At 34.1% G+C, this 27,971-nt stretch overlaps 3 protein-coding genes across 4 annotated transcripts in view; 1 reads left to right on the top strand and 2 right to left on the bottom strand.

Moving 5' to 3' along the window:
• Positions 1-2,654: 2,654 nt before the first annotated feature.
• On the bottom strand, positions 2,655-11,832 carry LOC126780011 (ferrochelatase, mitochondrial). The gene is made up of 10 exons (XM_050504252.1): positions 11,625-11,832; positions 9,526-9,650; positions 8,496-8,661; positions 6,716-6,833; positions 5,662-5,763; positions 5,044-5,206; positions 4,461-4,616; positions 4,027-4,143; positions 3,367-3,494; positions 2,655-2,783 (listed from the first exon to the last, which is right to left on the bottom strand). Exons 1-10 carry the CDS (start codon positions 11,638-11,640, stop codon positions 2,675-2,677), a joined length of 1,200 nt encoding a protein of 399 aa, XP_050360209.1. The 5' UTR covers positions 11,641-11,832; the 3' UTR covers positions 2,655-2,674.
• Positions 11,833-13,657: 1,825 nt separating this feature from the next.
• LOC126780076 (protein MEMO1) lies at positions 13,658-27,839 on the top strand. Of its 2 annotated transcripts, XM_050504337.1 has the most exons (9): positions 13,658-13,851; positions 16,646-16,727; positions 16,972-17,040; positions 17,666-17,778; positions 18,153-18,264; positions 19,778-19,843; positions 21,420-21,573; positions 21,834-21,938; positions 23,260-27,839. In XM_050504337.1, the coding sequence occupies exons 1-9, from the start codon at positions 13,803-13,805 to the stop codon at positions 23,392-23,394; spliced, it is 885 nt and encodes a 294-aa protein (XP_050360294.1). In that variant the 5' UTR covers positions 13,658-13,802; the 3' UTR covers positions 23,395-27,839. The 2 variants fall into 2 exon arrangements, with proteins under 2 accessions (XP_050360294.1, XP_050360295.1); XM_050504338.1 differs by lacking the exons at positions 16,646-16,727; positions 16,972-17,040; positions 17,666-17,778; ... (3 more) ...; positions 21,834-21,938; positions 23,260-27,839 and adding exons at positions 14,539-14,951; positions 15,578-16,051.
• Positions 19,499-27,971, bottom strand: part of LOC126779932 (zinc finger protein 62-like) — a 57,381-nt gene continuing 48,908 nt past the window's right edge. Inside the window, exon 14 of the transcript XR_007670419.1 lies at positions 19,499-19,514. The gene's annotated coding sequence lies outside the window, so the exon portion shown is untranslated. The remainder of the gene's footprint in view (positions 19,515-27,971) is intronic.

Raw genomic sequence — 27,971 nt, forward strand, 5'->3', positions numbered from 1 at the left:
GTCCAAATCATGCAAGCTGAATGAAAAGCTCTTTCTATTAAACTTCGGAGTTGTTTTACATGTCGTTTTAGTTTCGATGGCAATCATGGTACGTATGACCTGATTCTACACCCAGGACTGGCTCTAGAGTAGATGAATGAAACTCTTCAACGAGCAATAAAAGATTGATTTTTTTTAAACATTTAAAAACTAACTATGAACTAATCGCTTATTAGGTAGAGAACACTCATTATTTATTAATATTATTAACTATTTTTTTTATTGAATAGGTAGACGGGCTAGCATGTAGACCACCTGATTGTAAGTGGTCACTAATGTCCATAGACATTGGCATGGTAAAATATGTTAACTATTTACATCGACACATTACATCGCCCATGCGCCACTTGTGCCTGTAATTACACTGGCTCACTCACATTTCGAATCGGAACACAACAACACCAAGTACTGCTGTTTTGCGGTAGTATATCACACCATGATAACATGAGGTTTAAGCAAAGCAAAGTTTTAAATATCCGTGAAATCTTAAGCTATGCCACATTTATTGATCGGAAATCAACACACCATCCGAACCGTTCCCAAGGAAATCCATGGCCTGACTTATAACGTTGTTAAATAAAGCCCTATCTGCCACTTTCGAATGTCAAATCAATGATTACAGAAAGGGAGAATGTCAGTGTTTAACTAAGCCACGAAATTTGTAAGTAAGACCGCTAATAACTAAGTCTCATGTCTGGCTGTATAATAGTTTATGAGACAAAAATAAGAGCCGAGAAGCCGAGATGATCGTGGGTTCAAAACCGGACAAGCACCACTGAATATTCATGTGCTTAATTCGTGTTTATAATTCATCTCGTGCTTGACGATGAAGTAAAACATCGTGAGAAAACCTGTGTCTAATTTCATTGAAATTCTGTCACATGTGTATTCTACCAACCCGCTTTGGAGCAGCGTGGTGGAATAAGCTCCAAAACTTCTCCTCAAAATGGAGAGGAGTCCCTAGCCCAGCGGTGGGACATTAACAGGCTGTTACTGTACTAAAGACAAAAATATATTTTGTTTGTAAATTCTCAGTGACAAACGTTTTTAAATGTATAATATCATTGGTTATAAATTAAAAACAATTGTAACCCGAAATTCAAAACGAAAAAGTGATTTGAATAGGTAATTTTTACAAATTTAACCTTTAGATATAAAAAACAGTTTAATTTAATGAAATAATGATATCGATAATTGGATGAATAATTTATACCTTCGCAACAATATCGCAATTTAACGACATTAAAACTTGACAGTTGACTATTAAACGCGCGAATCTATTTGTGCAATATTACGTGATGCGCGTGTGAATTTAGTGAATAATTAGAAAGCGATGACATAATCGAGAACAGTGTTTTATGTGGTTTTAACGTCTTATTCAATTCATTCACACTTGTATGTATGTCTAATATTTGATTGTTGATATGCTCAAGTAATTAGTAATTGTCTATGTGGGATTATGTTAGTATTTAGTGACATTAGTTCGTATATTTGACGGTACAGCGGAAATACAGCAGAGTATATAGATACAGTAAAATACAAGGGATTGGCTTTAGAAATTCGCATGTCGATTTTGGGTGGGAAATGTGGTAGAGGGGTATGGGGGGAGGGGTACCACTCGCCCCCGAGGAAACTCGGAAGGAAGGAGGAAGGAGTGCCAGAACCGAATCGGCCCATGTTTACTAGTCTAAGGCAGAGTAGGTATGAATATTAATTAATAGGGGAGAGGGGGAGTTAGCGCCCCTTCCCCCTCCCCCTTAACTCGACACTATTAAAGTCTTAAATGATAGGAAATTATAGTTCGGAGGTGACTAAACCTTAAAATTTTAATGAATATCTCGTTAACCATGGGTTTCCGCGGGAGGGGAGTGGTACAGGGGATTTGTAAACCTCCCCCCGCATACCCCTCAATCCCACTTCCCACCTAAATCGAGATGCGAATTTCTAAAGCGTTCCCAAATACAAGTATAGTTCTCGTATTTCACTATATATCCATATATTTTTTAAAGAAATAAATTAAACATTAATTATTAAAACACCAGATTGAAAAAAAAAACAGGAAATATGATAGTGCACAAGTGTGTGCGCAAACACAGGTACACTCTCTATTCCCAAACTCTCATAATCCGATGGGACGGCAATCCGACACGACCGGAAAGAGTTCAGGCGCAGGATCAACGGCTTTACGTGCTTTCCGAGGCACGGGAGTGTACACACTTCCAACTTCTAGACTCCGCTATTGAGAATTTTTGACAGAAAAACCCAATAACTTATTATTTTTAATTACAAGTAGCATAGACGTCATATATAAATCGACGTCAATACAAATTTTTTCATCTCTTTATTTACATATAAGACGAGAAATTCCAAAAAAATCCTTAGCAGTCTACATCATATAAGGACCGAAAGATTTTCGTATTTTTAACCGACTTTAAAATAAGATATTTTGTTTGGCGAATTTTTTTCATAAATTTTGGATAAATAAAACTTTTTTCAGTTATAGTGGTAGGTCCTATACATGCATATTCTTTTCTGGTTTTGAGTAAAAAAAGTTTCTCAGACTGTCATCAACAATGTTAAAAATATATTTGTAAAAAAAACAAAGCAATTTTATGTATATGTTAATTTATTTTATCTATATTTTAGTAGCTGCCAACTCGGGCTGGATATAATCTGTGGAACTGCATAGCTTCTTATAGAACTCCTTTGACGATTTGCACCTTTCGCTGACACAGTGTGGACATCTAAAATTAAAAACTTAGTTACTATTTTGAGACTGGATGATGAAATTTTTTATTTTGTCATAATTGACAAAAAGTTCCACATTCCACGGCTCTTTCAGTTTTTTTTTTTATAATTTCATTGTTTGAATAAGCGTCAAAAATTTATTGCATTTACGAGAGAATCAACGGCTTTAAACTATCCATCTCTAAAATATCTCTAAAATTCATTTCGACCTATTTTCAAAGCAGTTGCAAGCATTGATACCGTAGTATACAATGTGACCTTTTGACGTCCGTGTATACTCACTAAGCCAATGGGTAAACGGTCATATTACCCACTTGTTATGTAACTGTGAGGATACTTTATCCTGACAGATGCATAGCAAGTAACTGCTTTTGCGAAGGTGGCTTGGCTCTGCTATATGTATCTGTGTAACCGACCATTATCAGTTAATGTAATATCTAAGGAATACAAGTTACCAACGTCCAAACTCCGTGCTGATACTGACGATTACTTGCCAAAAAAAAAAAACCTTTACTGGAAAAGTTTCGAGACCAAGATCTTAAGATATACATCCACACACTTCCTTAGTCTATATCTTACCTAGATAGGAACTGTCTTGAGACGCTCGGGCCGTCATTAATGTGCTTCGCGACAACATCCGCCATTGCAGCGATGAATATCGGATGATCGTTTGGAGCTGATGCACGTTCGATCTGAGTGATACCAGCCTGAAAAAAATAAGCATTTATTATACACGTAACACTCAAATTTTACCACCAAACCTCAGGGAATACAAATCCATATATCGCAATACGAATACTACTGTTATAAATGCGAAAGTAACTGCCCGTTACGCTTTCACCGTTAGAACACTGGACAGATTCTGATGAAATTTGATACGAAACAATTCTGAAATCCAATGAAGGACATAGGCTAGTTTTTTAAACCTAACACCGCCCCCTCCCCCAAAACTACGTTTTACTTCAATTATTTTACGTGTGGTAAAGGAAAATGAAGTGACTACATAACACTTAAGAGTCCATATTTGCATGAAACATGAACAAGGAACGCTCTCATGTGACGTCATGCTATAGTGACGATTGTTGCTGTGTCCAAATATTTGACGCTTATTGTTTTTTAAGTCCTCTTATCATAATTATATAGAACGCGCTGCGGCGCGTTTGATGTTCATTGAAATTGTATTTTTTTAATAATATAGACGGGCAATTGTGCCACAGATACAATAAATAAAAGAATTACCTCTTTAGCTACTTCATCACAGTATTCTATATCAAGTTCGTGTAATGTCTCTATATGCTCGTTAACGAACGCTATTGGTACAAGGATCATGTGTTTGATGCCTTGCTTCGCGTACGCCTGAAAAAGAATAATATATCGTCAAAAAAAATTAATTATATTCGAAAAAAAAAATGGAATTAAAATATTTTAGGGATTACCCTTAAATATTACAAATTAACAGTTGGTTGTCTATGAGACTATTTAATTGAAATATAAACATTATTATGGTTTAATAATCGCAGTAAAAATTTTATTGATATTTGTTAGAAATGAAAACAGCGCCATCTAGTGACAGCAATCGGAATTCAAAACAAACCGTATTCAACTCTATCGAATAGCAAACGAGTTGTTTCTTGAATATAAAAATGTAACAGATATACATATTTAGGATTTACTTTTATTGCGTCGTCCGTGTACGGTTGTAACCATGGCAACGGTCCGACTTTACTCTGCCACACGAGCCGGTACGGGTTGGGCACGGAGAGTTGCGCCATTGTCGCGGATACGGATGCCGCTACCTCGTGGGGATACGTATCTCCTCGGGATACCGCCTGTATTAAAATTATTAAAAAAAATTAAACCTTGGCAGAGGTTTTTTTTTTGTTTTTACTTTCATATTTGTTTTTTGTTTTCTTTGTATAAAAAAGATATTAAAAAATACAATAATAATATCCTGGGACATTATACACACAAGGCCATCTGATCCCAAATTAAGATTGTGCTATGGAAACCAGACAACTGATATACTACATATACTAGTTTTCTATTCTATATAAATATACATACGTATATAGATAATTACACTCAGACTCAGGACAAAGAGACATGTTCATGCACACAAATGTCTGTCCTGGATGGGAATCGAACCCATAACCTTCGACGTGAAAGGCATCTACAAACCGCACCAACCGACTCGTAAAGATTATTATTATTATTCCTAAGCTGACGAAACCACATTGATCTAAATTCCAATCTTACCTTTAACGGTAAGCTGTGCGCAGTGAACATTATCAGCACTTGATCCCTTATTTTCCCATCGAACAATTGTAACTTCTCTTTGATCCTTTCCGCGAACACTTTTGCTAAATTGATATTCGTCGCCCATCTTTCTATTAGTGAAAATTTAATATTTGGCAATGATCTGAATATAAAAAAAACAAAACGACTTTAAAAACCAATATAGACAATTATTATACCTTTAAATAGTATAATTTTGATGCAATGTTGAAGATTAAAAATTTTGAAGACTATTGTCTTTGGAAGCACAGACAAGTCACCGTCCAGCGTCATATGACAATCAGAAAGGTCGAAGCTGTAGCGATGTGTTTCCATTCAATTTGCATTTTGGGATGATAAAACAATATGATATTTAATAATTTGGTGAAAAGGTCGGAGTCTCAGCTAAGCTGCTTTTCAGTCTACGCCTTGTACATATGCTGCCAACACAAACGCTACATTCAGTGCAGTAAAATGTCTTCAAACTTCAAAACCGATACAGACCGACACGCATTTGGAAGACACTTGGTGCAGTGCGTGAATGTCTATGGTCATCGGCGGCCATATTTAGATTGCGCGATCAATTGAATATTTATTTACCTGTTTTTATAAAAATCTGCAATGGCGTTCAAACTCGATCCGGTGGTAGCGCAACTGTATTGAGGATATTGAGAGAATATTACAGCTCTTTCTACGCCGTCCCTGAAAAAAAAAAACAAAGAAAACAAATGAGAATATATATTCTACAGCCAAACAGCAATACACAGCATTGATGTATTCCAGTTTACAAGGTGAATGAGCCAGTGTATTTCAATGACAGGAGAAGTAATGATAAATAAACAACTTTGATTGATCTTGAATTGTCATGATATCATTGGTCGAGATCGAGAATGTAAATTCTACCGAGACGGGGAAGAACTCAACAGTTACTCTTTTCAACAATCAAATAATATAAATGTAATAGTAATATACAATTATAATTATAATAATGTCCTCTAGACCGATTTCGACCATGGTGGCCAATCTCAAGGGAGATTAGCCAACTACGCAGGAGATATTATAGTGCACATGTGTGCGCAAACGCAGGTAGAGTGCACCTGCACCTCTTCCCTCACTGGAAAGAGTTCAGGCGCAGGACCAACGGCTTTACGAGCTTTCCGAGGCACGGAAGTGTACACACTTCCAACTTCCAGACTCTGGGATGCTCCTGAGAATGTGCTTTCAGAAAAACCGAATAACTTTTTATTGGCCCGACCTGGCGATCGAACCCCGGACTTCCGGGTCTACGGCCTTACATCAAGCCACTAGACCAACGAGACAGTTATTATAATTATATATCCCGTATGACCATACTCCACTAACACCAAGCTATCATTTATATAATCCTGTACAGTATAAAAAGCTTTATTTAAAAACACTTGAAATGACTTTGAAATTTACTCATTTGAAAAATTTATACTAATATTACAAAAGTAGCTCTGTCTGTATGTCATGATTTAACGGCTAAACCACTAAACCGATTTTGGTGAAATTTGTTATGTAGCAAGCTCGAACCCCAAGGAAGGATAAAGGCTACTTTTATATACTTTATATCTGCCCCTCCCCCCAATACGCGGGCGATAACTAATGTAGTCTAAAGTGGTAAAGAACTTACTTTTCCACTGCGTTTAAAGCCTCTTCGGTAAATGGGGGCACGTATCTAAAAGCTATGTAGTGTTTATGGGGGGCTGTTTCTGGTAGCATCTGGTCCAGTGCCCTCGTCAGGAGCGTTCCTGTGAATCGAATTGGAATTGAAATATAAATAACAACATAACATCTGTACGCTAAGGGGTACCGATAGGATAAATATGGAGTGGAATTTAATAAAAGAAATTGATTTTCTTTAACGAAATATATATGTTTTTTCTTATTATTGTAATAGTACATAGCAACGAAGTATATAGTAGATATACGCGTCACGCACACACGAGAGAGTACAAAGCGACGGCGGAGAGGGCACATGACGACAACAAAGCTTCAAGCCGTTTGCCGTCACGGTATACAAGTCGCTTGTATATATGTATGTATCTATGTAACTGCCTCATTTGTCTATCGGCTAGATATAAGCCCGCAGATCTCGAGGTCCTGTGTTCAAACTCCAGGTGAGGCCGATAAAAAGTTATTGTGTGTTTCCGTCAAAAGATTTTCAGTAACAGCAGAGTCTGGAAGTTAAAAGTGTACACTCCCGTGCCTCGGAAAGCACGTATAGCCTTTGGTTCCGCACCTGAACTCTGGTCGTATCGGATTGCCGTCCCATCGGATAATAAGAGTGCGGGAATAGAGATTGCACCTGTGTTTGCGCACACACTTCTGCACTATAATATGTCCTTCGCAGTTAGCTAACCTCTCATGAAATTGGTCGCCGTGGCTGAAATCGACGGCGGAGGGGACCGTTTGCCGACTCGGCATACGAGGTTATAGGCAGGTCTTATCCTCAAAGGCGCGCCAATAGATAATTCACATCAATAATATAGAAGAATCACGGATATATATTATAAAAATACAACTCCGATGCGGCAGTCCAAACCGCCTTCAAAGAGTTTATTGATTCTCGCCCCCATGTTTTTTTTAGTAATGGGATCAATGAACTACCTATGAGATGGCAAAAGTGCATAGATAACAACGGTGCATACTTAATTTATATAATTAATTAAATATATTTTACAAAAAAACATGACTTTATATTCCTCCCGTACAAAACGCCAATTTCATATGTAAGGACGTAATATTAATTAATTATGAATGTCGAATATCGACCACTGGACGGACACAAGTATTTATTAATGATTTAAAAACAATTACATAAAAATAATACGAAAAAAACGATAGTTCAAATGAAAGTCGCGGTTGTTTGCATCATTCCACACTTTCCGGCAACCAAGTAAAATATTGTCGCATTCATTTTAAATATTTAAATTAGGAAATGGAAGATATTGATATTGTAATGCATTTATTATTATACTATATTATATACATATTATACATACACACATTACGTCACATTATTTACGTGTAGAGCACACGATTTGGTTTTATCCGAGTTAAATTTGTAATACAGCATTGCACCATAAAAAGATATATAAATTTAAAAAAAAAACTAAAAATATTAACGAAGACAAAATAACGCTTTTCATCGTATACTGGAGGAATTTCGTAAAGTATGTTTTATTAACGTGAAATTATAATTGTTATAACTTTTATATATATTTTAAAAATGTTTTTAGTAACTTGCAAGTAACTCAAAAAAAGTTATTGATTTTGAAATTACAGACATACTTTTTTCACTTTCTTTCGCGTAAATAAAGTGGTACACCTTCTTTTTTCGTATATTATGTTAATTTATATATGCATCGGATAAAAATCTACCCTCTTTATTGACGTTAAACTATAATCACCTTGTAAATCTGTCCATTTGTAAATAGGGGATCCCCCTCCGATTTCCATGTACTTTTTCTTAACTTCCTCTGATCGTCGACTGGCTATCCAGGGCCCAAGTTTGCTCTGAACCGGCAGCTGTATCATGTCGCGATCTGTCATTATCCTGAGTAGGTAGTCAGGTACCTGGAAATACATAGATCATTAAGAATATATAGAATAGTTGACATAAATGCTTATTACAACGAAGCAGAAGGTCGGGTTTGAAATTAGTCCAGCGGTATTTAAAGCATGCTTATACGATGCTTTAAATACCGCTCGACTAATTCGCCAGGGGTTTCGCCCACTTGTGAAGCGTTATGTCCATATTTCCATATTTGTATCCCTTACAGCGTGTATGCAAAATTTCATGATAATCAATTGATATACACGTGAGACCGTAACAAACACGATTACGCTTTTATAGTATTAGGATTTCCCTGCTGTTAGTTAGACTTCATCTACTCTTAGGAAATCATTTAGAGGTTTTCACGTCCCATTTTATAAACCGAACATTATCAACGTGAAAACTGTAGAGCTTCTCTGATTATCCCACGCCTTTTTTTATATTATAGATAGGCGGACGAGCACATTTGCCACCTAAAGCTAAGTGGTCACCAACTCCCACAGACATTGGCATTGTAAGAAGTGTTAACCATCGCTTACTTCGCCAATGCGCCAGCAACCTTGGGAACTAAGATGTTATATCCCTTGTGCCTGTAATTACACTGGCTCGCTCACAAACCAGACCACAACAATACCAAGTACTCCTGTTTTGCGGTAGAATATCTGATGAGAGGGTTGTACCTACCCAGACGCTTGTACAAAGCCCATCACCAGACAAAACCTCCAATTTCGAGCAAAAGGTTTTGAATTAAATTTAACCACAGCTCCAATACTTCTTGGTGAAGACAGCAGACTGTTCGCAGGTTTTAACCCATAATCATCTCTGAATCATCTAGAAGTGTTTTACCATAGATAAAGTTATTTTTTCTCCCTACCTAAACGTACCTGATCTGTTGTCTTTGGTCCTCCCATATTTAACATAATAATAGCTGTCTTCGGTTTCTCTACACTTTGAGTCAGTAATCGAACGTGATTCGAACATCTTGATGTAATTCTTGAGCTGTGTCGATCTGGAATAGCCATTTAACATTTAAATTTACAATTTCTTTTTATTTTTTTATTAGGAATAATAAGCCGAGATGGCCCAGAGTTAGAACGCGTGAAACTTAACAGACGATCGTGGACGAATGAATGTTCTGTGAATTTTCATGTGCTGAATTTGTGTTTATAATTCATCTCGTGCTTGACGGTGAAGGAAAACATCGTGAGGAAACCTGCATGTGTCTAATTTCATTGAAATTATGCCACATGTGTATTCTACCAACCCACATTGGAGCAGCGTGGTGGAATAAGCGTCAAACCTTCTTCTCAAAAGGGAGAGGAGGCCTTAACCCAGCAGTGGGACATTAACAGGCTGTTACTGTACTGTACTGTACTGTAATAATAATTAAGTCCAATTACTGCGCAGACACATAAAACTGCACCAATAAACTACATTTTTACTTAAAACTAAAATAAAAATTAAAGTTAGATTAATTACCGCAAATTCATTTAAGTAACAACATTAATCTAAAGAAGAAACACTAAAACACTAATTATACCGTGATAAATTTTTATCGTAAATATAAAAAAAAAACTTGCATAACATGACAATAATACAACATTCTTAATTCATTTACTGATCTTTACTTTATGCGGTTATACTAATATACTGATAAACAAATAACTTATGGACACAAAAGCGTTGTTTGGTATTCATCTGGATTAACTGTTATTAATTAACTATTATTATATATGGCAATTGTGCTAACTATTGAGTTGCTTTTTAAATTGATAATAAAATATTAAGAATAAAAATAATCTAATGTCATGGATGTATAATTAGATACCTTAGCCATTCAAATTCCATATAACAATGTAAAAGATAAATTGATAATAGATGCTTACAATGTAGTTAAATGTTACATGCACATTTGCCAACGGATTTATTTTAAGCATTGGTGATAAAATTAATTTCCTTTGTCAAGTGTGCTGCTATTAATTATTTTTTTTTAAATAAGTCATATAAAATTAAATGAATAAATTCAAGTTTTTTTTTCTTCCTTTGTGGACTTTGGTATTACAGTTACACAGCCAAGTTTAAATATTTTTTTCATTGCACTTAATGAAAATATATAAGAACGATTATTATAAAATTTCCATTTTAAATTGTGTTTTTTATTTAAGTATAAGCTGTAAACAGTTTATCAATGTTTTTGCTAATGTAATCACCTTGGGAATAATTTAATTATTTATTGTAAAAGCAACTTACATATAAAGCTACAATATACATATAAAGCAATATAAAAATGAATTTATAAAACAATAATAGTATATCTAATATGCATGTCTAATATACATGTGTATCTAATGTCATTGTTATAATAAAAAATCAATTGCCAATATCATAATTTAAATTAATAAAAGGATTAATTAAAACTAATCATGCATTTTATAATAATTTCATTTTATATCATTTCTTACTCCATATATCATATTACTTTTTTTTGTAGTATTTTATAGTATTTACTTTTATATATTTGGAATTTTTAAATATCTTTTAAAAAGTATATAAAGCAAATTATGTATAAATGCATAATAACAAGTCAGAGGTATTATTTATTTTTATAAATCATCAACATAATGAAAACATTAAAAACTGGGCTAGAAAAAAATCATAACTTTTACACAAAAATTGTTTCAAAATATTAAATAAAAATTTTCATTTTCGAGGTGGCTTAAAATGGCAAATGAAAATAATAAAATCAATATTAATAATAATAGATAAATATTCTTCCAAAGAAAAAATATTTATTCAATAAGTACTATTTTTTTATGTTACATATTTCGTTTAGTCATTCTTGTTTATTGAGTATTTACATAAACTATTATAAAAACCTTTATAAACTGAAATAAAATGTTTTATAGTCTATATTTTTTTTAATATGAATAATGGCAGTATATTTAAAAAAAAACAAATATATAAATAAAAGTCCAAAACTTACACATTGAGGTCAGCATTTTAATATTAGTTTTATTTATTGTACAAATATTTAAATAAATTTGTTCTTAAAAGATCAGGTATCAAATCACTTTTTTTTTAATTTAAATAAATACAATAGTTAGGTTACTTAAAATATTTAAATAGTTTAATTTCTATGACAAAGTTTACACAATTCGGTAAAATTTTGTAACATAAGTGAGGTTGTTGCTCAATTCACTGACTTGATATATTAAAATTCTAAATGTCACTAATCAGAAATATATCAAATCTGACAGTTTATCGGTAAAAAGACGTATAATAACCATAGACATGGCCAGATTATTAACAAAATAATATTAATGACCAGCTTGGCCCGCGCCATAATCGAAAATCCAGATAAACGAGATAAAAAGAAATACCTAATGTTCACAACATATAAGCTTTTGTATTAATGATTTTAGTGCGATTGTTATTATTCTAGCAATTAGTGATGAATACTAAATTATCGTAATACATAATTATCGTAATGTCTCCTTATATACAATATTTAGTGTAGTATTTAAATTTGCTAGTACAAAGATATCTTTGGCATGACTTACACGCGAACACGCTTCGTTGCCCTTGAGTAAAGCCTACTGCTTTACCCAAGGGCAAGTAATAGAGAAAAAATACAAATCTTCTAATCTAATTAAACTATAAAAAAGGTTAACATTAAAATTTTAATGCAAGCTTTTTTAAGCCCTACAAGCTAAGGAAGAAGTAACCTTAAAAGTAAAAAGTAATCTGTAAAATTCAAAACGAAAATATTTACTTAAGACAAATAGACAATAATACAACGGAGCTTAACCTTAAGCCACGTATTTAATATTATCAATGTTAAATTGAAATAACTGAAAAAATTCAAAACAATAAAATGAAAAGACATCAGAACCATGACAGAGTGCTATTATGTATGGCAGAAGGTCACTCCACTCTGGAAAATCTGGACACCGCGATTCACAAATTGACGTATTTAGCACACCGCATCTATGAACTAATGGCCACAACATATATTATAAAAAAATAAATACGTACGGTTTTATAACTTTTGATAGACTCAACCGATTAAATAAAGAATACACGGTACCTTGAAATACATCTTAAAGTATTTCAATTTGAATTTTTTAAGCTGTTTCATAGATTAGCCCGGACAAACAGACAGACTAACATTTTTAAAAATTTTGTTTAATTTTGGTAACTTGTAAATAGCCTTTTTTTATCGCTGAAAAACGCGTTACGCGTTTCTCCCACGGGAACAGTGGGGCTCGCCGGTGTCCACACCGGAATACCCACTAAATAACCAGCGGTACCCTTTCCGTCTTAACGAGGAGCGGCACGGGATCGCTTTCGCATGCTACCGAGATCTTGTAAATAGCCATATTAACTTTAAAAGTGGTTTTTATTTTGAAATCACAGACATACACTTAAATTTTTCTTTTTGCGGTACTTAGTAATATTGTGTTCCGGTTTGAAGGGTGAATGAGCCAGTGTAATTACAAGCACAATGGACATAGCATCTTGGTTCCGAAGGTTGGTGGCACATTGGCAATGAAAGCAATGGTTAACATTTCTTATAAGACCAATGTCTATGGGCGTTGGTGACTACTTACCATCAGGTGGCCCATATGCTCATCCGTCTGCCTATACTATAAAAAATACATATTTATTTATTATATAGATATTAATATATATTGAAGAATTTATATTTTATATATTTTTATTTTATATTGGATTGAAAGATAAAAAATATTAAAATGAATTGCTTTTTAAAATCCTTATGGTATATTCGTATTTGCCATAAACATCGCTGCTTCTTTGGATAATAATAATATTATTTTTAGATGAATATTATGTACCTATTGAATATTACGTTTTAGAATTTTATACATAAAATTTGCTATTTTTTTATGTTCGCATTTTATAGCATCTGTGCATCTTTTGATGTTTTATTGTATTGTGTAGGTAGGTACTTAATTCAACGTCAAAGACCTACATCAAACCATTGATATTTTATTGAGGTTGTGAAATGAAAGTAAGTGACAAGTGGTGAAATAATCTGTGCTTCTTGGCACTAAAGAAACTGTTAAGCCATTGAGCTTTGTGTTGTGAAGTAACTTTATTTTGTATTGCTTTTTTAAAAATATAAGTTTGTTTAATAAAAATGACTTGTCGCAATGCCTCTCACGCTGGTAGCTGGTATACGGAAAATGGTAGGTGGAATTATATATTTTTAATAAACAAAGGACTAGGAAACTATTCATACATTTTATCATAAAAGTTTCTATTTGAGTTTTTTTACTTTTTTCCAATAGAATTATGTTGATATAAGGTTAAAAGACTAAGGTTATTATAATAATAATTGACAAAGCTTTCAAATACCTGCCTAACATTATAAATTTAGTTTTGTTTTTTATTTTTTCTCGTTTATAAGAAATAAATATTAAAATTAATATCTTATGAATAAACTATTAGTAAAATTTTAATCTCCTAAATATTGTAAATGATAAATATTATTATATTGTTATTAAATTATTAAATTTAAAAAAATAAATAGGTAGCTCAAATGTTAAGGCCTAAAAATGGACATGACGTTGACTTTTTACATGATCGTTCAGAAATAAACGAATGCTTTAACATTATTATTATAAAAAAAATGTAATACAAGTGTTTTAATATTTTGTTTACATTTTCTCTTTTTTTTAAATAAACTATTCCAATTGACTCGTATTTTTTTTTCTGTGAAATCAAATTAAAAACTTAAAAGCGTAAACGTAGTTCGTCTCGTCGCCATGACACTTATTCAAATATCTGTCAACGGTGATATAATTTATAAACAATAATTGTTTCGTTCGCATTTTAAAGACGATATAATTATTTTTATAATGGATAAAAACAAGACATTTGCTCCACCATCTAAAAATATTCGATCGAAGCGTCCTTCGACAGCTTCAACAGTCAATACGGCTACTACAAGTGCAATACGGAAACCACTGCCGATTAAGGAAAAAAATGTGATTTCGAGACCAAAAATTAATAAAAACGCGACAGTAATAGGAGACGCTGATATAACGATGTGCAAAGTGGAAAATTTTATGCCCGATTTTGATGCGGAATATCGTCAAATTGCGTATGGAAAATTTTTACGTGCGATGTTAGAAGATTGTCTCGTGGAGGAAAAAATTGAAAGAGAGGAGACACAGATGGACATACAGATGGCGCAGTTGGCTGATCGTTTTCAAAAGACAATGGACCAGCTAGATAAAACGAATAGACGCTTGAAAGATATTAATTTTGTTGTTGAACAGAAGCGGTAAGTAAACATAGAAAACTATGTAGCATACGGTTGTTGAAACCTGTTATTTAGGTAGTTTAAACACTTGGCTCATCAATAGCAATAAAAAAATCACCTCATTGCAAGACTATTGAAATTTGTGTTTACAATTAATTTCATACTCAGCACTCAAAAGTGACATCTTGAAAAATTAGCAAATTTCAGAAATAAATCTAAAGCAGACAAAAGTTTTCTAATAGAGTAGTGTGGTGGGTTTCTCATAGATATTGGCACTGTATAATATATATAAAATAAACATCAATCAAGTCATGTTCCTTGTGTTTTTAATTACTCTCTCATTCAAAGAACGGGTGGATCGAAATAGCCCAGTGGTTAGAATGTGTGAATCTTACTAATGTTTGCGGGTTCAAACCCAGGCAAGCAAGACTAGATTTTTCTGTTTAATTTTTGTTGAAATTCATCTCTATATTAAAGAAAAACATTGTATTAATTTCACTGAGATTTTGCAACATGTGTACCAGCTTTGTAGCAGCCTGGTGGAATAAACTCCAAACCTTCTTCTCAAAGGCAGATGAGGACTTAGCCCATCATTGGCACATTTACAAGTTGTTACTATTTTTTATATTTAATATTTGTATTTTCAGACTCCTAGACTTGAAAAATAAGGACTGCTCAACATTTTACAATATGACGGAAAATTCTAATATAGAGAGCATTTTAAATGATTTGTCTGTAACAGAAGAAATAGCCCTCGATAAATTGGAAACGAAAAATGTTGATTTTGGTTACAATGACGAATCTGGTCATAAACAGCTGTTGGATGCTGTTAACGACGCTATCGAAGGATTGAATCAAATAAAGAATCATTCAAATTTAGATATAAATAAGTTCAAAGAATATGAGAAGTCACAGATGACTTTGGAAGAGTTAGAGAGAGATAGGTTTGATCTCGATAGCCTCAAGGCTGAATTTGAAACGAAATTCCCTAAATTCAGCGAAAGATTGTTGAAAGATGTCTCGGAGAAAATTGCGACGATTATGGATAATGATGATTGATACATATTTGTGATTATTTAATTTTATTTTTTTGTTTTATTAAATGTATGTGGCGTACTTGAGGAGTTTTTTTTTTTTAATTCCCTTTACAATTTGATGTATAAAGTTTTTAAATGAACATGAGATTAGATAGTAATGATAGTGTTAATTAATTTATTTACAAAAGAATGCGAGTCTTTTATGCGATGGTCGTGGGTTCAAACCCGGGCAAGCGCCACTGAATATTCATGTGCTTAATTTGTGTTTATAATTCATCTCATGCTTGACGGTGAAGGAAAACATCGTGAGGAAACCTGCATGTGTCTAATTCCACTGAAATTCTGCCACATGTCTATTCCACCGACCTGCATTGGAGCAGCGTGGTGGAATAAGCTCCAAACCATTCTCAAAAAAAGAAGACAAGATCTTAGCCCAGCTGTAGGACAGTCACAGGCTGTTACTGCTATATAAATAAGTTCTGGGGTAAATTTGACTATAATCATTATTGAAAATTTTAGACAACCATATATTTTTCGAACATTTTTTTTGTACTCTTTATTTTCTCATATGACAACATCAATTTTGGGGATACATATGTAGGTGAAAAATTGATCATATCCTTTTTTTGAAGTTGGTTAAAAATGATACAACTTATAGTAATTGTATTATGTTCCAAGGTTCTGAACTATCAAGACAGCTGGACCTGTGGCTGTCGAAGGCTGACCTCACTCATGGACCAGCTAGGGCAATAATTGCGCCGTAAGTTACTATATTTATAATTTGCCTGGCTAAATGTAATTATACAAATTAATACACTAAACACAACTAGATACTAAATTACACACATGCACACGCAACTCACACACACAACAATAAAATATATATATTTTACCTAACATCTTCCCCTCCCCTAATCCCTTGTGATATTTTCTAGCATTCCTTCCTGTTATATTCAAAGAAATACAAAAATATCATATTAATGTATGTTTAATTTAAATTTCAGTCACGCCGGCTACTCCTACTGCGGCGCGTGCGCAGCTTTCGCCTATAGACAAATAAGTCCAGTTGTCGTGTAAGAATAACTATTTATAATATTTTAAAAAGAAAATTGTTATATTGCATTCAATGTGAAGAGAAGAGGGTATAACAGTTCAAATTGGTCATTAATTACTCGACTGCACAAAAAAAGAGTAATGTTTTTGAGTTCATATATGTATGTGCATGGGCCACTAGATGTTTAGTGGTCATCGCAGCCCATAGACATTGGTTCTGTGAGTAATAATAATCATCACCAACCTTGGTATTTAAGATGTTAGATCCCTTGTGCCTGTAGTTACATTGGCTCATTCACTCTTCAAACAACAGTAACCGTAACAGCCTGTGAATGTCCCACTGCTGGGCTAAAGGCCTCCTCTCCTCTTTTTGAGGAGAAGGTTTGGAGCTATTCCACCACGCTGCTCCAATGCGGGTTGGTGGAATACACATGTGGCAGAATTTCAGTGGAATTGGTCACATGCTGGTTTTCTTACGATGCCATCCTTAACGTCATGCACGATGCTTACCCTGATATGAACCCACGATCATCGGTTAAGATTTACGCGTTCTAACCACTAGGCCATCTCGGTTTTAGACGAGGCCTTAGCCCAGGAGTGGGACATTCACAGGCTGTTAGTTAAAAATATATTTCTCCTTTACAGTAAACGTATTTTCATCCTCGGCCCCTCCCACCACGTCCGGCTGGGGGGTTGCGCCCTGTCTTACATGAATAAATACCAGACACCCCTCTACGACCTTACTATTGACAAACAAAGTAAGTATTGAGTAAGTTGAATTGGAACACTTTTGTGACTTTAACGAAATGTTTTTTTTTTTATCACAACAAAGGTTTCTCTCTTTCTGGCTTCATTGATTTGACATTCAAAAGAAGGAGATGCAGCATTGTTTAACAACTCGACAAACAATGTTTATTAGTATTGTCACTATTATCCTATCACAGCAATCGGCCACCGCTAATGGATTGGTGGTAACATCAGCTGGTCGACAGTAATGGTGGGACTTAGAAGGAAGAATAAGAAAATTAATATTTGAAATCTATTTTTGATAGCGCTCCTATATATTACTTACTAGCTCACCAGCACTTCAGATAAAGTTTTGCATACCTAATAGGAATAATTGATTTTTCAGTTTACGCAGAGCTGGAAGCGACGAGACAATTCGAGTGGATGGACGCACAGACGGACGAAGACGAGCATTCGATCGAAATGCACCTTCCTTATATAGCCAAAGTTATGGAAGAGTGAGTAATTCATCTTTATATACATATAGTAAAAAATGCCTGTAAATGTCCCACTGCTGGGCTAAGGCCTCCTCTCTCTTTTTGAGGAGAAGGTTTGGAACTTATTCCACCACGCTGCTCCATTGCGGGTTGGTGGAATACACATGTGGCAGAATTTCGATGAAATTAGACACATGCAGGTTTCCTCACAATGTTTTCCTTCACCGAAAAGCACGAGATGAATTATAAACAGAAATTAAGCACATGAAAATTCAGAGGTGCTTGCCCATGTTCATCGGTTAAGATTCACGCGTTCTTACCACTGGGCCATCTTGACTTTTTATATTTATATATATATGTATATATATGTCGCGGATTCAAATGGATTGCCATTTTAATGGTGACCATTGTCGTCTAGTATTAAATCAGTCAGTGCGCACGTCCGGCGCTGGCGCTGTCCTGAGAGCGAGAGACCGAGAGATCAATAATAAGTGACGTCGTAGACCCGTTTAAATTTATTATCTCTGACATATATATATATATATATATATATATATATATATATATATTAATATAATAAATGCGAAAGTAACTCAGTCTGATACGGTTAGAGCACTGAACCGATATTGATGATATTTGATTGGTATGAAGCAAGCTGAACCCCGGAGGACATAGTGTAACTTTTTGAAACAATCTCTTCCCCTAATATCAAATTCCTTACCTAACATGCGGACGAAGCCGCGGGTAAACATATATTTTATATAGGCAGACGAGCATATGGGCCACCTGATATTAAGTGGTCACCAACGCCCATTGTAAGATATATTAACCATCACCTACATCGCCAATGCGCCACCAACCTTGGGAACTAAGATGTTATGTCCCTTGTGCCTGTAATTACACTGGCTCGTTACCCTTCAAACCGGAACACAGCAATACCAAGTACTGCTGTTTTGCGGTACAATATCTGATGAGCGGGTGGTACATACCGAGACGAGCTTGCACAAAGTCTTACCATATTGTATCTTTTAGTGATGTTGTAACATTAATTTATGATACTCGGAGTAGAGACAAATAAACAAATGTGACCTTTAACTGACGTGACGTCATCGGTCGAGTTATAAATAATCTATGGTTTTCATTGTGGATTCGTAAATGACGTTTTGAATATCAGCTGAGTTGCTATCGAAACTTTGGAAGTTATATTAAAGTGTATATAACTAGTTAAGTGTAAAGTGTTGTATTATAAATAGATATATATTAATCGAGAACTGTTCGTGTTAAGGATTGATTATCATTACTCGTGTTGGAAGTGATACGATGCTAGGAGGAAATATATATATTTTTTATTATTATTATTTATTTAATCCACGAAGTCAAACAGTTATAGCATGTACAAAAGTATTTATCACATTAAGAAAACATCATATACCAATTAAGTCTTCACAAATAATTAAATCAAAATACATAACTGAATTATAACAATCTTATTGTATTATTGTTTTGAATTAATATTATTTTTCTTTTCTTATAGATATAAAGATGGATTCACGATCATACCGATTCTAGTTGGATCGCTAACACCGAAGAAGGAAGCAATGTGAGTATATAAAAACTAAAGTAACAGCCTGTTAATGTGCCACTGCTGGGCTAAAGCCTCCTCTCCCTTTTGAGGAGAAGGTTTGGAGCTTATTCCACCACGCTGCTCCAATGCGGTTTGGTAGAATACACATGTGGCAGAATTTCGATTAAATTAGACACATGCAGATTTCCTCACGATGTTTTCCTTCACCGTCAAGCGCGAGATGAATTATAAACACAAATTAAGCACATGAAATTTCAGTGGTGCTTGCCAGGGTTTGAACCCACAATCATCGGTTAAGATTCATGCGTTCTAACCACTAGGCCAACTCGGCTTTTTAGTATATAAATAATTAATCAAAAATTTACCACCCCGTTGGTCTAGTTGGATCGATGAAATGGGTACCCTTGCCTCGAAAAGCACTTGATGCTGCTGGTACGCCTTAACCCTTTCGGTCGTGTCGCATTATGTGAGAAAATATAGTGTAATATACATATTTGTACTATGAACACTAGTGGTAGGACTTTGTGCAAGCTCGTCTGGGTAGGTACCATCCACTCATCAGATATTCTAGCGCAGAACAGCAGTACTTGGTATTGTTGTGTTTCGGTTTGAAGGGTGAGTGAGCCAGTGTAATTACAGGCACAAGGGACATAACATCTTAGTTCCCAAGGTTGGTGGCGCATTGATGATGTAAGCGATGGCTGACATTTCTTACAATGCTAATGTCTATGGGCGTCGGTGACCACTTACCATCAGGTGGCCCATATGCTCGTCCGTCTTCCTATTCTATAAAAAAGGAATATCCCAAGCAGTTGGTTAGTCTCCCTTGAAATTTGTCGCCTTAAATGAAATCTGTCAGGAGAATTATCATAATCCTAAAGATTGATTACCATTACCGTTATCACCATCATCATCATCAAATTCACAATAACTCTCTTTGCCGAATGTTATAGCAATAAATAATTGTTTTAATATCTGAAATATTCCTTGTTGCCTCTTGACATTTGAAGGCAAATTTGACTTCATTTCTTGTTTATAATATATGTTTTGTCCAAACACACAGGTGTGCTTTGTGTGCCATTCTTTATCATATCTAAAATGATTATAATAATAATGTCCTCCAACCGATTTCGGCCACGGCGGCCAATCTCAAGAGAGATTAGCCAACTGTGCAGGAGATATTATAGTGCACAAGTGTGTGCACAAACACAGGTGCACTCTCTATTCCCTAACTCTCATAATCCGATTGGACGGCAATCCGATACGACCGGAAAGAGCTCAGGCGCAAGACCAACGGCTTTACGTGCTTTCCGAGGCACGGGAGTGTACACACTTCCATCTTCCAGACTCCGGGCTGATACTGAGAATTTTCTGACAGAAGAACCCAATAACTTTTTATTGGCTCGACCTGGGAATTGAACCCAGGACCTTTGGGTCTACGGCCTTATATCAAGCCACTAGACCAACGAGGCAGTTAAATGATTATATTGACTTTGGTACATATAATTTGACATTTCATACGATACTCAAAAGTTGAGTTGGTGAGCACATCTGCTCTGTTGGTTATTAATTCATTTATTTTGTTAAACAGGTATGGATCGATCCTGGCTCCGTATCTGGCGGACCCTCAGAACTTGATTGTTATATCGTCCGACTTCTGTCACTGGGGTCCAAGGTTCAGATACACGTGGCGTGATCCCTCCAGGGGGCAGATTCACCAGAGCATCGAATGGCTGGATAGACAGGTATACCTTAATATATATACGCGTTATAATGTTTGTATATACGCTTCACTAATGTAAATAGTAAAAGTAATATAGACAAAATCCCACAGCTGGACACGTGGCTTTTTTTATATGTGACGGTTTGGGAATAAAATGATCGCTCCCAGGCCATTTCAAATAAAAAAATATACAATTCTATTATTGTATATTACCTATAATTGTAAATAAAAGAGATATCAAAAAAGTCCATTGTTAATCGATTGTGGTTTTTTTTTTTTCAGGGTATGGATATCATAGAGAAAATGGATCCCCACGCCTTTACAGATTATCTAGTTAAATATGGCAACACTATCTGCGGTAGACATCCTATTGGAATTCTTTTACAGGTAATTTGTAATGCTAGTAAATATGATAATATAATTTTGATGGAATTTCAAATACGAGTGAGTGTGTGTGTGTGTGGGGGGGGGGGAGCACACAGACACACACGCACACTCACTCAATCCCACGCGTATATACAAATACTATGTAGTGGTTTTGTGCAAGAGCATATGGCTCGGTCCCACCAACTCATCAGATATTCTACCGCCAAACAGCAGAACTTTCTATTGTTTGTTCCGGTTTGAAGGGTGAGTGAGCCAGTGTAACTACAGGCACGAGCAGTGCCTGATCGACCATGAAGCGGCCTCTAGGCAATACACGTCTCGAGCCCCTTTACCATTTTCTAACTTCCCAAAATATATTTTTTCTACCACACTGCTAAATTTGTTATTATAATTCATCTCGTGCTTAGCGGTGAAGGAAAACATCGTGAGGAAACCAGCATGTGCCTAATTTCACTGAAATTCTGCCACATGTGTATTCCACCATCCCGCATTAACAGACAGAACGGAGCAGCGTGGTGGATTAAGCTCTAAAACCTTCTCCTCAAAAAGGGAGGGAGTTGTTGTTTCTACAACAACACAATTTTATTTATAATTACGATATTATATTACTACATATATTACGAAAGTATGGCATCACTCTTTTTAAATAGGAGAAATATTTTGCTTCAACAATTTCATTAACAAGGAATTTAAAAAACTCAATTCCTAATTTCTGCGTATGGGCCCTGGGCTGATGTGGGGCCCGTAGCAGTTGCCTACACTGCCTAATGAATCCCGCAAATCCCGCCCTGGGCATGAGTGACATAACATCTCAGTTCCCAAGGTTTTTGATGCATTGCCGATGGAAGGGTTAAAATTTTAAATGTCTAAGTGGTGATGATCAACCATCAGCAGTGCTATTCTCTAAGGAGTCATCACTCACCCGTGAAATGTTGACAAGCGACTTATGGTGATATACTTGTTTTTTTATAGAATAGGAAGGTGGACGAGCATATGGGCCACCTGATGGTAAGTGGTCACCAACGCCCATAGACATAGCATTGTAAGTGTTAACCATCGCTTACATCATCAATGCGCCACCAACCTCGGGAACTAAGATATTATGTCCCTTGTGCCTGTAATTACACTGGCTCACTCGCCCTTCAAACCGGAACACAACAATACCAAGTACTGCTGTTTTGCGGTAGAATATCGGATGAGTGTGTGGTACCTACCCAGACGAGCTTGCACAAAGCCCTACCGCCAGTAAGTATACATACCTCATACATAGTATATTTTTAGTGGCCAATTTATTAAAATTATATATGCCTACATTTTCCAGGCGATAGCAAAACTACAGAACCAATCCAACCCATCGATGTCACTAAAGTTCTTGAAGTACGCCCAGTCTTCCCAATGTATGAACATGCAGGATTCCTCGGTGTCGTACGCGAGCGCTTCGCTGGTATTCGAGTAAATGTACCGTTTTTTTTTAAATTACTGACGGATCGATTTTAATTTTACGTCCTAAAAGCTGTATATCCACAAAAGTTTGGTTTAAGTTTTTGTAAGTAACTTTGGTTGTAAACAATCAATTGTTTTGTTATTTTTGTTTCTGAAGTTAAACAGTTGCAAACACTGAAATATCAGAGGAAATGTAGCAAGTGTGTAGTAATTGGGTTAGGTTTTTTTTGTGCAATTTCAATCAAGCAACAGATTTTTGTTTTCCTTTTTTGTAATTGAGGTGTATTTGATTTTTCTGGTAATACATAGATATGAGTAATTGTTTTGCCATATGTATAAATTAAAATATAACGGAAGTATCAGACATTTGATAAAAAAGCAAAAATCATTATTTTTAAAAAGTTGCCGCATTACATATAAATATAATTTAGAGAGTGATGAGATAAACAAAGCCGTGTTTTTTTCTTTCGAATGTCAAATCAATAATGACAGAAAGAGATGTCATTGCTTAACAAGACACTCGCTAAAGGCATTATTTATAAAAAATAATAAAGGCAGATAAATGAGCAAACTAGGAAATTCCATAGAAAACCATAATAATTATAAAAATATCTTAAGACTAATGGCCAGAAAATATTAAGAAATATCCCATCAAAATATCTCTTGCACCGGGATTATCTAAATTGACTTCATTTAATCAAATAAAAAAGTCCATTTTTGATACCCTTTATGGCTCCCCCGGCTAACCTTACACTCATGATATACGTCTATCACCGTTTTGAGTATAAATTGTTGTCATTATTGTATGTAGCGTCTATATAATGCTTTTGATTCTGTTTCATACAAGTACGCTTCGAGTCACAAAGGTTGGTGACCCAGAAGAGGTAGACTACCATTATATGTACCATTTCTTCTGTCTGACCTTTGTGTAGTGAGAAAGGTTATGCTATTTTTTATTATCTGATTACTCACATGTAGGCAATGTAGGTTACGTACATAGGACACAAAACTGACATTGCCTGTTGTGACATGAATATATCAGGTATGTTGTTTTGTCTAAAAAACGAATGTAATCGTTTTATTACTGAATTAAATTCATTTTTAAAGATGTATCTCAGAATCTATATCATATTTGATGATCCGGTTGGCGTTGTTGGTAGATACTTGTGACATTTGTTTGTATAAAAATGTCTGTTTGTCCTGAGTCTGGGTGTAATAGGCATGATGACAGTATTAAAGAATTAAAAAATAAACGACTTTAGAGAAGAAACTTATTTTAAAATGATTCTAAAAAATGATCCCATTTTTTAGAATCATTTTAATCCCATTCACATTGAGATCAATAAGATTTTTAATAAAATAAAAGTATAAAATTCTGCAATCGGCCATTTTATTTGAAATACCAGAGTGAATGACGTCACGCCTCTGTATCTATCACCGTTTCTCTTGAACAGTTGTTGTGTTTACGCGTTTCAAAATTAATTTTGCATAATTTAATTAGTTGAGTCGTTGTGTTCATTCGTGTTTTTGTGAAGAAAATAAAGCATCCAAGATCTATCAATGATGGAACAAGGTTTTGTTAATGCAAATTCCTCTAAGTTTCCCAGGATTTGTTGATCTTAGGAGATTTTCTTTCATCAAATAAAGACTTTTGCTCATCTTCATCCTTGTAAGTACATTTTTATTTATCTTTGTTGTTATCATAGCTTTTTTTTCTGTTAGTAATATAGTATTACTCGTTTATGAAGAGCCCTCATATTGTAACCAGTAAGAACTTTTACTTTTAAGCAATTTCTTTAAAATGTTCTGTAACCATACTTTCTTTTAATTGCTTTTCACGTTCTTCAAGAACCGTCATCTTTCGTTGCTTACTTATATATGGTCGTTCTGCTTCTGTAGATTGTTCTTCTATCTGGTTGCTATTCAAATGTATTTTTAAGAGGGACCGCACACCACTTGCAAACTTTGGAATTCATTTTTAACCTTAAAAATACACAATACTCTCTGCCTTTCTTCGTTAAGTATAGACACGGTACAACATTTACTGTCGTTTACTGAGGCGTGACGTCACCTGCATGCGCCATGACACCTGCGGGTGTTTTCGAGCGAAAATTGAAATAGGTAAATGAAAATGCAATTATTTGCGTAAACAGTTAGTTTATTACTGAAATAAAATTATTTTCAGTAATAGTAGACGTTTACCTACATTATAGAAGGTTATTTCAAGATCAGTCATCATGCCTATTATCTATACAAGTATGTATTTACAAAAGAAAAGTAGTATATGTAGTATATCAGTTGTCTGGTTTCCACAGTACGAGCTCTGCTTAGTTTGGGCCTTCAGATGGCCTTGTGTGCATAATGTCCCAGGATATTATTATTATTATCACCCAATATTAAACTTTGAAATACATTTTCTAACAAAATGTACAATACATAAAAGTTATATGTTTATTTATATAATATTTATAGTTAATTTTAATAAAATTATAATTAGTCATCCATAAATATTATTTAGCGGATGATTAGTTGAACGATAGTGTGTCTTCTTCATTCGAATGTCAAATCAATAATGACAGAGGGAGATATCAGTTTAACTAAGCACTCGCTACACAATGTTTTTAAGTATATATGCGTTTAAAAACATTATGCGATAATTAAAACTATATTTGTGTTCTATTTTTTTTTTTTATTAAAAGTAGATATTAATTTTAATAAAGATTTGGCATCTATTAAAATTAAAATTTAGTGTTGGTAAATGTATGACAATATTTTTTTTTAATATTGTCATAACATCTATATCAGTAAATAGATGGGTTAACAAAATATTACTTATTTTTATAAATATATATTATCTGTGCAATATCTTTATAATATTCTTTTTTTACTTTTTTTTATCTGTTAATAATTGCTAACGTTATAAAGCAAATTTGTTTTGTGAAATAAAAAAAAAATCATAAACCGACTGACTCAAAATACACTTTTTTCTACTTATATAAAATACGAAGCTAAATAATTAAGATAATTCGTAAGAAATTTAATAATATAAGTACATAAATATCAGGTTTAAACATTGTAATAATTTTTTTTGTTAAAACAATATTATTAAAATTGTAGTCTTTTTCTAAGAGGTAGAAAATTTTCCCGCCTTTTAATCTGTCAGTGTTTTTTTTTTTATTAAGTGAAACGTTCAAGAACTAAATCGCTTCTGACAAAATTATTTTACTTCCATCGCATGTACTTAGTTGCTATAATTTTAAACCGCTTTTCATCAATGTTTAAATATTTGCACTTAATAAAATATACCTCTGAGGTACATATATGCTTTTAATTTAAGAATAGATTATTATTTATACTTACATATTTCAAATGTTAAACTTATATTAGTTGAAATTAACATTTCGGTCTAGTTTTAATATTAGTTCTTAAGTTCTTTAAAAGGTTGTCAAATATATTAATTATAATGATATATTTAATATTAATGAATTAATTAATCCGACTATAAAATCAATATTAAGTATAGATGCTCAAAAAATGTTTTCCGACATGGCGGCCGCCGCCATCTTGAATCTTTGGTGACGTTATTATACTATTTGTCAAATGCAATCGCAGTAGTTATTTTATTGGATTATGTCTTGTCTGTTACAATTAAAAAGGAGAAAGATAAACAAGTCTCAGATTTACATATTTCATGCGATTTGCTAATAAATCTTCTATATTACGCACTACAAACAGTTCTCGATTATTATATATTTATTTATAATACAACACTTACAATTAACTACTTTCATGTCACTTTAATTTTACTTCAAAAGTTTCGACAACTGCACCGATTCAAAACGCCATTCAAGAATCAATAACAAACCACATATAATTAAATCTCGACCAATGTCATGTCAATTGTCAATTTTTTTATTTGTCTTTTCACTTCCTGCCATTGAAATAAGACTTTTATTAAACTTCGAAGACAATTTGCTTCAACTTTCAATACTATCATGATTGCGATTGTTCTATATAATTTTTTAATTTACAATAATACGTATTTTGTAGCGTAGTCGGATAGTAATCTCGTATTGGAACAAAACTAATAATAGTATTCCGGCTTTCGATAGTGTTCAAATAAATTGATCGTTACCAGATATAAAGCGATGGCCACACATGCGAGATTTTAAAATTTTTGTTAAACACAAAGTTTGGCAGTAGACGCGATGAGTGGGTGGACTCTACTCAGGCGCGCTTGCGCAAAGGCCCTAACACTAAAAGTCATTGGAATCAATTATAAAACAATTTGACATTATTCTATCTATTATCTCTTTCACACCCGTTGTGTTGATAAGGATAGCTAGTTTTATAAATATCAATAACAATTTCAGCACTATCGTTTGTTGTTTATGTGAATTCGAAATTCGGTCTCAATTAGCATTTAAAAAAATTTCTAAATAAATATTTAAGTTGCTACATTGTGTTTTATTTTGTACTTCCTATGTTATCTGTGGTTCCGTCAGAGCGTAACGGTAGTATGCGCAGCGATCCCGTGGCGCTCCTCGTTAAGACGGAAAGGGTACCGCTGGTTTTTAAGTGGGTATTCCG

This window comes from Nymphalis io, chromosome 30, assembly GCF_905147045.1.
Source record: "Nymphalis io chromosome 30, ilAglIoxx1.1, whole genome shotgun sequence".
NCBI lineage: Eukaryota > Metazoa > Arthropoda > Insecta > Lepidoptera > Nymphalidae > Nymphalis > Nymphalis io.